At 39.6% G+C, this 11,454-nt stretch overlaps 1 protein-coding gene and 1 long non-coding RNA gene across 8 annotated transcripts in view; one reads left to right on the top strand and one right to left on the bottom strand.

The window, feature by feature from the left end:
- ILRUN (inflammation and lipid regulator with UBA-like and NBR1-like domains) overlaps positions 1-5,422 on the bottom strand; it is a 117,034-nt gene extending 111,612 nt beyond the window's left edge. For 2 of the 4 annotated variants that reach the window (XM_056818064.1, XM_056818063.1), the window contains exon 1: positions 4,987-5,422. In XM_056818064.1, the coding sequence (XP_056674042.1) occupies positions 4,987-5,144 (158 nt within the window). In that variant the 5' untranslated portion in view covers positions 5,145-5,422. The remainder of the gene's footprint in view (positions 1-4,986) is intronic. The other 2 variants (XM_056818067.1, XM_056818066.1) reach the window with 2 other exon arrangements.
- A 238-nt stretch (positions 5,423-5,660) lies between these two features.
- LOC103098978 (uncharacterized) overlaps positions 5,661-11,454 on the top strand; it is a 37,251-nt gene continuing 31,457 nt past the window's right edge. For 3 of the 4 annotated variants that reach the window (XR_008916520.1, XR_008916521.1, XR_001628230.2), the window contains exon 1: positions 5,671-5,751. This is a non-coding gene — a long non-coding RNA (uncharacterized LOC103098978). Of the gene's footprint in view, positions 5,752-11,454 lie in introns of all 4 variants that reach the window. The other variant, XR_008916519.1, reaches the window with a different exon arrangement.

Raw genomic sequence — 11,454 nt, forward strand, 5'->3', positions numbered from 1 at the left:
AATAAGATCCAAAGAGATCATGACATACTAGAGCATTGAAGATTAAATTCAATAGCAGAAAGTGAAAAGTCTTATAATTAGGTTTAAAAAATTAACTTTATAAATGGGGAAAACATAGTTAGACACCATTTGTCTAAAAAAGATCTGGGGGGTTTTAGTGGATTGCAAACCCAACATGAGTCAGCAGTATGATGTGGCAGCCAAAAAAGTTAATGCAATCTTGGGCTACCATTAAGAGAGGCATGATTTCCAGGAATAAGGACTCCAGTAGCTCTGTTCTCTGACCAAAGTCCAACCACATTTAGAGTACAGTGTTCAGTTCTGAGCAATACAGTTGAAGAAGGAAATGAATAAGCCAGACAATGGTGAAGGTTCTTGAGACCATGTTATATGAGGATCAGTTGAAGAAACTAGGGATGTTTACTAAGTGAAGATTTTGGGAAGACATGAGAGCTGTAACAAGTGGCCCCAGAGGGAAAGACTAGTAGCACTGGTTAAAAGGTGCCTAAAGGTAAATTCAGGCTTGATATAAAATAACTTTCCTGTAAAAATTAAGAATGGCTCAAATTGGAATAGGCTGCCAAAAATAGGTGGTGATTTTGGAGGGGTATGAAGATTGAAAGACCACTAAATTATAGAGGGGATGCCTTTTGATTGTGATGGACTAGATGGCCATAAGACCCCTATTACATCTCAAATACTGTGAAAATATTCATCTCAGTAAGAAGAGCCATTTCACCTACATAGATAATACTAGAAGCACTTTTTAAAATGTGTAGTTTATTTTTTATTATCTAAATTTTACTTTATAACCTAATCATCATCATTAAGAATATTCAAACCTAGTGTGGTAAAAATCAGACTTACTATTCTTTAGCAGGAGACAAGAAGCAACTAAGTGGTGAAGTGAGAGTGCTGGCCCTGGAATCAGGAAGACTCAAGTTCAAATCCAGCCTCAGAAGTTTACTCAGAGTGTAACTCTGGGCAAGTCACTCAACTTCTGTATAGCTCAGTTTCCTCAACTGTAAAATGCAAGTTGTCATGAGTATCAAATGAGATAAAGTACCTGGCATCAAGAAATTGCTTTATAAATATTTATTCCCTTCCCCACTCCCAATCCTCATTTGGTGTGAACACTGCAAAAACACTCAAAACTAAAATGGGTATTTGGTTACAATTTTTTTGATTCCAGAACTACAAATTCATAGGCATAGGAATTCCTACGGAAGAAACTCCCCTATCAATGCATATCTGAAACTGTTCTGTTACTTAAAGCCTAGGGCCCTAAGAAATTCTAAATTATACGAAAACATACTCAAAACACTTTATATATATTATTTTTAAATTACTACCCAAAACAGATTTGACAAATCACATTAATTTAAATCACTAATTATAAAGATTCAATTTAATACACTGTCTAGAAAATATTCATTCTTATTGAATAAAATCTTAATATAATCTTTGCTAATTCAGAATGACACTGGTTTCATTTTTACAAAGTAAATTGTATACATACTAAAACATTTATTTGGATTTTTAGGTTTTAGATTTAGAATAGAAAGCTAAATAGGTATTTTATTTACTCACTGAAATACATTTCTTGTGAAGTTAATGAGAAGTGCAACCAGCCAATGGAAAGGTTAATACTGACTGCATAACTATTTGTGACAAACTTGAGACATTCATCTCCAAAAGCAGAAATATAAATTATTTTTTAAAAGGGCAAGCCTGTGTATTCTAAAGCTTTAATGTTTATTTTAAGAAAACATTCTAAATTTTTAGTAATTTTACCTAGAAATTATTTTGATTAAAACAAAAACTAAGTGTGCTATTTTGTCCAAATCAACAAACATCTTAAAATCTTCTTGAGTTTATATAATTTAGTCTTTTTCCCTAATAAAATGAGGACAAGCTTTCTTACACTTATTTCCTAAAGTATCCCTTTATTTTAGAATGAATTAATGTAAAGGAAGAAAACATTACTTCTATATCTACAGAATTAGTTACTAAAAACTGGACTACCACTTAAGTAGATTCTGGTAAATTTCAATGTTTCCATTTTTAAAGTGCATACTTTTCTGAAATGTACCAGAAAACCTATCTGAATGTTTTAACCCTGAAAGATGTCATATGTAGTGTTACATAGTTACATCAAAAAAGTATATGTTATTTATATTATCCCTATCTATTGCATGGTCATCTATGATCTTAGGGATTTTAAAAGTATATGCCCTTTAAATGTTTGGTAGTAAAAAAAGTAAGAGAAAATGCAATTAAAATTCTTAAAGCCCCAAAATTCAAGTGTCTTAAATTCTTATTTACACTAGCATCTTCTTCACCTTTCATAATATCTAAAAACAAACATTTCAGATGCTAAATAAGGACAAACACACATACTCTTTCCAGGCTCATAAAATTTCATTAGACAAGCAAAGGTTTTCTAATCACCATATTAAGGTAGAGTTGCAAGGAAAACCAGAAGGACCTGCCAGGGCTCTGATACATATTGGCCGGGTGACCCCAGTAAAGTCATTTAACTTAACAATTATAGTTGCTCTAGACAGTCAAGACTCTAGTTACAGAGAAGTGACCTACACAGGTAGAAGGTGTTTCCCCACTTGGGAGTTCCCTATAGCAATGTAATTATAAACTCAGCTCCTAACTAATACTAAAAATGAAGATTATCACAAAAAACACCTAAATTTAACAATAGTGTGACTTAAAAGGCAGCATTTAAGCACTGGAAGGGAGAAGAAAAATAATGATCCTTCCCAAATCACATCACTGGATTATATCCTGTGCCACCATAAATAAGCTGGGAAGTTGGGAGGAGAGAAGTCCAAAAGATACTTCTTTAATAAATGGATTTTCTTGGGGGCAGCCAGGTAACTTAGTGGAATGAGAGACAGGAGTCCCAGGTTCAAATTTGGCCTCTGACACTTCCTAGCTGTGTGTCCCTGGGCAAGTCACTTAATCCCCATTGCCTAGCCTTTACCACTCTTCTGCCTTAGAACCAATAATACACAGTATTGATTCTAAGATGGAAAGTAAGGGCTTTAAAAAAATGGATTTTCTTCTCAATTTTTTTCATTGTCTATTCAGTGAATATGTAAAAGGCAATGTGCAAAGTGCCAAAGAACAACAAAAGGGATACCTGTCCTCAAGGAGTTTCCACAAACACTAGAAAAACAATGGAGGATACTATATAATAAATGCTAAATGAACTGTAAAGACAATGAGGGTCATAGACATTTAGAAAGAATCACTGGAGGCTGCAGCACCCAGGGGAAAGAGCTACATAGACTTAGATTCAGGAAAGCTGAATTTTCATCCTAATTCTGGAAGATGTCAGGGCTGTGACCCTGTCAGTCAAGTAAGTTAGTTTTTCAGAGTCTGTTTCTTCATCTATAAGATGGTGATAAAAATAGTTTTACTATTTACATCAGAGGTCTGTTTTAAAGAAAGTATTTTGTAAATACTATATGTGTATTATCAAGTGATAAAATAAGACACAAAAGTAATGTCTCAAAAGTTGATGCATATTCTACACAGTCAGAGAATAGAGTCTACTACTACTAAGTTTTTAAAGCACTAAATCTTAACTGGAACTTTAAGGGTCAAGTAAGTAGTTCAATCTCATTTTACTATTATCACTAGCCTTAAAAAAACAACATGAGAGAGCAGGGAGGCATTTCTAAAGATGCAGGAAGCAGGAAAAGGCATAAATTAGGCCTGGTATGACTTATAGACAGACACTAGCAGTGGACTCATTGGCTTCAGCCAGTACAATAAATACATGTGACCTCAAAGATAGGTCGAGTGTGCAACAGGAGCTTGTGTTTAGTCAACTACTTGTTTGGTGGTGAGTGGTCATTTTAAAGTGTTTATACGGAATTCAGTGAGATCAGGATAATGGGGTGGAAGTTTGTGGGAGTAATGCCAAGAAAAACAAGGTGCCACATGTCAGGAGACTGAGTGCCCAACACAAAGAGTAAAGGGCATCACTCTACTACATCTTGACAAAGAAATTAGCTCACTAAGAAGCATCGTGCTCTTAAACACTTTCCAGTCCTCCACCTTCCACTTTTAACAATCCTATTTCAGAAAAATAGGTTATCAAGAATACCAACCCCTCCCCTTCCTTTTAACTACATCCCAGAGTATTGTGCCCCATACTGGAATCCTAAAGCCCATAAGAGGAATCTAATCCAAAGATTTCTTCCCTCCTAGCTCTCTTCTTCCAGGCCATTTCCCTTCTCTGAGTCTTCTTCAGATATCCCTAGTTTGTTTCCAATTCCCTAATTTCCTCACAAACTCTCCTCCTAAAACATTCCACTTTCTTCAAGGTATCTTCTTTTTTCTAAAGTTTCTTCATCTCTTGCCTACTACTACATCCCTTTTACTCCAGGATTCCCAGCCTTCCTCGTCATCCTATCCAAAGAGATACCTATATTTACTTTGCTTTCTTCCACTTCCCCAGGGCCCTAGTCTCACAAAAAAAAAAAAAAATCACTTGGGACCCCAAAACATTCCTCTTTTCCCGGTTGACCCCCTACCAAAAAAAAATCCTTCCTAAATCCTTTATCTCTCCTCCTCCAATGGCTCGACCCCTATCATCTAACTCTACTTCATTTGCTCCTGCCCAAAACAACTTCCCCCACCTTCCCTCAGGCCCTTCCCCCATCCCATTTTAGCCCCCTACCCAAGCCCTAGCTCCTCCCAGGAGCTTCCTTCTCCCCCTCATTTTTCGCCTCTTCAGGCCCCTAACTAACTCTGCCCAGAACCCTCTCCCGCTTCTCCAACTCCTTGCCTGTCCAGGCCCCCAACTAACTCTGCCCTGGCCCCGTCCCTAGCCTACCCCCACCCCCACCCCGGCCCTCTGCCCATCACCCCGCTCCCCCACCCCCGGCCGCCGGCTCAGCAGACCCTCCAGGGCCCCTGTCCGCCCTGTCCCGCCCGGGGCGGGCGCGCTGCCGAGCTCACCAGTTGGTCATATCCAGGAAGAAGGCGCAGCCGGCTGGGTTGAGCTGGAAACCGAGCAGCCGCTGGAACTCGGAGATGAGCACGTCCTTGTCGGTGGTGCCCAGGCAGCTGAACTTCTGCATCAGCTCCGGGTCCAGGTCCACGTCCATGCCCTCCATGGCGGGGGCCGGACACCCCTGCCGCCCAGACCACCGCCGCCGCCGCCGCTACAACCGTGCCTCTGCCGCCGCCTCCGCCTCCGCCTCCGCCTCCGCCGGGTGCTGCTCCCCCGGCTCCACCCCCCCGCCCCCCGGAGCCGAGCCCGAGCCCGAGCCCGCTCCGCCCGGCTGAGGTAGGTAGGTAGGCCCCGGGCCTCTCACCGCTTCATGGGGGCAAAGTCTCGTTCGCTCTCGTTCTCGCTCTCACGCTCCGCGCTCACCCCCGCCCCCACCCCCCGCCCCCCCCAGCGCCGCCGCGGCCGCCGCGGCCGCCGCCTCCTCCTCCTCCTCCGCCTAGCCCCCCCTTCTCCAGACCTCCGCCTCCACCTTCTCCTTTCCCTCCTCCTCCCGCGCCGCACCCACTGCGCAGGCGCCGCGGCCCGGCCGGGGGAGGGGGGGCGGAGGGGCCACCCCCTCCCTGCCCCCTTCCTCTCCCGAGTCCCCCCGCCCCTCAGTGACGTCACAACCCCGTGACGTCCCCCGCGTGACCTCACCGCGGTGGAACAGCGGGAGGAAAGGGGAGGGAGGAAGCAGGCGGGGTGAGAACGGTCGGAGAACTAGCTTCTTGGTGAGTTGTAGGATGTAGAGGAAAGAGAACCCCGAGAGGTCGTGCTCCAGCCGGACTGAGCAGTGTGGAAGGGATCTGGGAGTAACCCAACCCTGCTTAGTAGCGCTGGGTTAATGGTAATTTGGAACAAAGCGTCCTGCCTCCGTTTCCTGAGCTATAAAATGGGAACCATGTCATATTTTGATGGAAACAGTGGCGTGGTGGTTAAGAAGGCCGTTTAGCTGGCTCCTTGTAGGCGCTTAATAAGTGATAGCTTAATAATTAATAAATTCCTACGTATAGAATGTTGGGGGGAAAATGAGGGAACCTTTCAGATTAAAAAACTGGTATTGTAATTATACAGGTGAAGGAATTGAGACAGATTGTGACTTCTTCAAGGTCACCTAAATAAATTACCTCCTTTATGCTGATCTGCCAAAGGAGAAGCATAAAAAGGGAGTGGAAGTGAAGAATCTTATAGATCTTAGATTTCCAGTTAAGAGGAATCTGAGAGTTATGAAATTGTATTCTAGAGCACCAAGAGAATAGTTCATCCAGGCCAACCAATTTTTTAGAATAGGAAAACAAGGCCTATATGGTGTGAGTGACTTGCCCAAGGTCATACAGAAAATCAGGAAAATTAATCACAAGCTTATTGGTTTTCTCAATTCCTTTTCTTTCTAATAGTCAATAAGCATTGTTAAGCACTTAATCTGTTCCAGTGTGCATTTAAAGTTTCCAAATTTTTTTAGAGTAAAACAGCCTATAGTATATACATCTTTATTCAGTGTCAATATTTTTCATAACAGCCCTAAATGTAGATATGTGTGTGTATATATACATATACATATACTGCTGTATTTTCTTATAACATCTTTGTTAAAGTATATGTATACATATTGTTTGCACCTATCTACTAATATATTTACCTTTACAATATTATATCATGTATATAACTACATTATGTTATATGTAATATTACATATGTATGCATCTATTTCTGTTATTATTACATAAATGGTTGCATTTTCCCAAAGTTCAACGAACCCTCATGTAACATTGTACTCAAGCTGAGCGCTAAACACAATGAATAATACAACCATAATTATTCTTATAAACTATACAGTGCAATCAAGGGTTTGATTAACCACTCATCAAAAACTGGCAAAGTCCAAGTAACTTTTTATCTATGTCCTACAAAACACTGTAACACATGCTTTAGTAACATGACAGAAGCAACCTCAAGTCTGTGCTATTCCTCCCTAGTCAGGCCCCCCAACCAATATGAGCTTGTTGGATCAATGAATATTAAATCTGAAAGGAACCTTAAAATCTCTAGTCTTCCCTACTCAGCTGGCTGAAAAGGAGAATAAAAGCCCATTGAGGTTAAGTGGCAGAACTAGAACCAGAAATCCAAACTCCTAATTTCTACTTCCAATGTTTATTTTTACTTACTAATTTTTTCATCAGCTCTGGGCTCAGGGCTCAGGTCTGGCACACATACGTCACAGACCAATGGATCTGCAGCATCTGGAGCATTAATTGGAGGGACATTCTGACTCTTCCACTAAATGTCAGGGGTATGGACCTTTAGAAGAAACAGTTACTGAGTTGGTCTAAGTCATTGTCATGTTCCCCCTGAGAGTTATTGCTCAACTAAGTGCCATCATTTCTCTTCAACTTTGTTTCCTTACCTCCACAGTTGAAATTTAAAATATTCAGTTCCATTTAAAAAATATTTATGGGTTACAAATCAGGCATTGTTCTAGATACTGGTAATACAAAAGTGAGGGGAGAAAACAGTCTCTGACTTCAAGGGAATTGCAGTAATAACGATGTTTATACAGTACTTTGCATGCATTATTTCATTTGAGACCCACAACAACTCTTTAAAAGTTGCTACAAGTATCCCCATTTTACAAAGGAAAAAAACTTGCCCAAAGTCACACAGGTAATAAGCAAGATTTGAACCCAGTTTTATCCTGATTGCAAGGCCAGTATACTTCCCATTGTGAACCCTTTAAGCCCATAGAGGGGAAGAGAGAAGTATTATGATTCAAAATAATAATTATAATACTAACACTTAGAAGACACTTCATGTACGTTTTCAACTGTTTGGCTCACAACAACACTGTAAGTTAATTGTCCACCCATCATTATCCCCATTTTGCCGAAGAAAATGAGATTCGGGGCAATTAGGCAACTTACCTGCCCATTGTCTCAGGGGTAAGAGGTGTAGGAGTTCAGTTGTGCTGATAAAAGTTTAATAACCAACTCTCCAAAAATATACAACACTTAAGTTTGGGCTGCATTATTAACATTTCCACTTAAAACTAGATTATCAACAAAACAAAATCAGGATCTCTGACTTTTAGTTTACCCATTTCTGAGTTATAAATGCTCACACTAAAAATTTAACAATCAGCTCATGAGACTGAACTGACTCCAATATCTTCTACCTGTGTGGGAGCCAGGAAATGTAGGTTTTCTTCTAACCAGATCCAGAATTATCTGATTCTTTGTAGCTATGAATCCCTGGGCAAGTCACTTAACCCCCATTGGCTAGCCCATATAGCTTTTCTGCCTTTTATGTAATATTGGTCAAAGACTGAAGGCAAGGGTTTATTTTTTATTTTTATTTCTTTTTAATGTGATAAAGGCATCATCATTCAAGCTTGTCTAATTCTTCATGACCCCATATTCTGTATGTTCTATCTGTGGGTTTTTCTTGGCAAAGATCCTGGAGTTGGCTATTTCCATTTTCAATGGATTAAGGCTAACACGGTTAAGTGACTTGCCCAGGGCAGGGCCACACAGCCAGTAAGCATCTGAATCCAGTTTTGAACTCAGATCTTCCTGACTCTAGACCCAATGTTCTTAACCACTGAGCTACATAGCTGATAATTAAAGAAAAAGGCACAGAAGAGAGCTAAACCTTGTTCTCTAAGAAATATAAGAATAGAAATTAGGTCAGGCCAACTTAGTCCATATTGCAGTAATCAAGAATGGTATGTTAGTATATTTTCAAAGCAGAAATGTGGGTGATGTTGTATAAGTGTTCAAATGTATAGAGGAGGAAAGACTCATATAATTTGGAAAACTATTAGCCCAGTTAGGCTAAGAAAAGTGGGTTGACTTTGGAGGACTTTAGGTGCCAGGCTGAGTTTATTTCTACTTTATTAAGTAGACAGTAATGAAGCTGGTCAAATTCAGCAAGCATATACTAAAGATTTTTGAATAAGAGATTAGACTAGAATGTTAAGAAGATTCTTTTGGCAGCTATGTGGAGGATATATTGGAAACGGGAAAAACTGAAGACACAGTTCAGTTCTAGATCTCAAGAAATATGGATACAGCCCCATAGTTCTTAAATCTAACAGAATTTATTGATTACATATACACCACTGACTTAATTCATACACAGATGCATATCATACCTAGATTCACGAAGGAAGCAAGGTTACAGGTGACAGTTCTACCAGGCCACCCAAAATCTCAGTCCTGTGTTCCTTAGGTCCCTCAGGAGGTTAAGGAACAGACCCAGTCACCTAGCCTGTGTCTCAAGGGAGCAGAATTTATCCAAGAAGACCACTTCTGTTCCAAATATCCCAAAAGCCAGAAAGGAACTAAGAAAATCAAAACACTGAAGGAATTGCTTCTAAAACTGACCCAGTCCTGTTTTCAGCTTACCTGTCAGATACCTCTTCTTGGATGATTTACCAAATTCTCAAACAATATGTCCAAAATGCATTCTTCTTTCTCCTAAAACCTGGGCTAAATCGCCTAATTTTGTTACTATCCTTAATAAGCTCTCCTAGTCATCCAGGCTTAAGACTTCATAATCATCAATAACACTTTACTCTCTTCCTGCATCCAATTAGTTAAGTCCTTTCTATTTCTTTTTTTAAAAAAACCGTTACCTTCTGTCTTAGAATCGATACTAATTATTGGTTCCAAAGCTGAACAGCAATAAAGGCTAGACAATGGGGGTTAAGTGACTTGCCCAGGGCTACACAGCTAGGAAGTGTCAGAGGTCAGATTTGAACCCAAGACCTCCAATCTCTAGGCCTGTCTCTCTATCCCCTGAGCCACCTAGCTGCCTCTGTTCTAGCTTTAAAAACAAAGACACAGAAAAATATGGTCATGAGTAAGGACAAAAAAAAAAGCTCTAATCCTATCTGCCCTCCAGTGTCTTTGGTCAAAATCAGTTTCTGCCACTGGTTAGAGATCTTTGAACAGGTATTTCCCTTGCTGTCTAATAGGTAGGTGCTGATATCCAAGGAGAAGGGAAAAAGGAAATCTTGTATATACCTATAGAATAGGCTACCTCATCAGAGAAGAGCTAACACTGGTGCTCCATGGCTAGTCTAAATGTGTGGATTTGGGGATATTCATGCAATATATAAAGGTTTTTGTATAATGAACTTTAGCTAGGAAAAAGCTATTGTCAGCTTTCCTAAGCATATAAGTTGACACTAATGTGTTATATTTTTTATTTGGGGAAATTAGCACATTTTGCAAAATAAGATTTAAAAAAAGGCAAAAAGACTACTACAGGTTAAAATTCTTTTTTCTACCTGTTTTCTCTATATCTTAAGCTATGTGACTAAGGTACCTCTGTGAATAGTTTTCATGGTGTAATGTCAGTTAAGATCCCATCTGTTAATAGTTTCTGTTAGATAATGTAATGTACAGCTTTTCTATCAACTTCTTTGAAGATGATAAAGTGAAGTTTTGAAACAAGTTTTTGAAACAAGAGTTTGTTACACATCAGTGCAGCAATGATACGATGGCAATTTTTCCAGCCTTTCCAAGTGAATTATTTGGGGGAGATGTATCCATGTATCCAAGTTTAAAATGTTCAATCTTAAAAAATAAAATAAAATAAATGTGTGGATTTGGGATTCAAATCCATAGAAGTAATAAAGGAATACCAGGAGAGCATAAGTAAAACTGCCCAGAAAGAACAAAGAGTAGACAGTAGGGTGTACAGAAAGGCTTTGTAGGAATAGGAGAAGGAATGATGAAGAGGTAAAAGGAATAGTCAGATAGGCAGGAAGATACCCAGAAAAATGTTACAGGAGCCAAAGCAAAGAAAGTAGATTTTATTGAGAAGGAGGTTGGGATTGGTTAACAGTGTTAAATGCTACAGAAGTCAAAAAGGTTAAAGGACTAACTAAGGTCATCAAATCCTTCCTTTCTTCCATGACCTCTTCTAGGTGTGACTCTTTCAAAAGTATCAGAGAAAAAGGCCAAACCATAATAAACAACATACATTAATAATTAAAGCATTGCACTTATAAAAGAAGACCTACAGCATTTTTTAAAACCCTTCTCTCTTGGAATTGATGCTAATTACTGGTTCTAAGCCAAAAGGAGGGGTAAGGGCTAGGAATTGGAGTTAAATAATTTGCCCAGGATCACACAGCTAGGAAGTGACTGAGGTCAGATTTGAACCCAGGTTCTCTAGACTACAGACCTGGTGCTCTATCCACTGAACCACCAGGATGTTACCCTGATATATAGTGTTTTACAACGTTTCTGAAATGTTCTGTTTAAGTTATTGTTGGAACTTACTAATTAGATGACAACAGTATAGCCTAACATTCCATCAGCAGTGGCAAGGGAAACTTAACAGTTCCCTCTGAGAGAAGCACAGGATTAAAAAGGAGCTGAATAACTTGTAGTCTGAGGCCTGCATGCATCACATACCTTATTGGATTT

The sequence above is a fragment of the Monodelphis domestica genome, chromosome 2 (assembly GCF_027887165.1).
Source record: "Monodelphis domestica isolate mMonDom1 chromosome 2, mMonDom1.pri, whole genome shotgun sequence".
Classification (NCBI taxonomy): Eukaryota; Metazoa; Chordata; class Mammalia; order Didelphimorphia; family Didelphidae; genus Monodelphis; species Monodelphis domestica.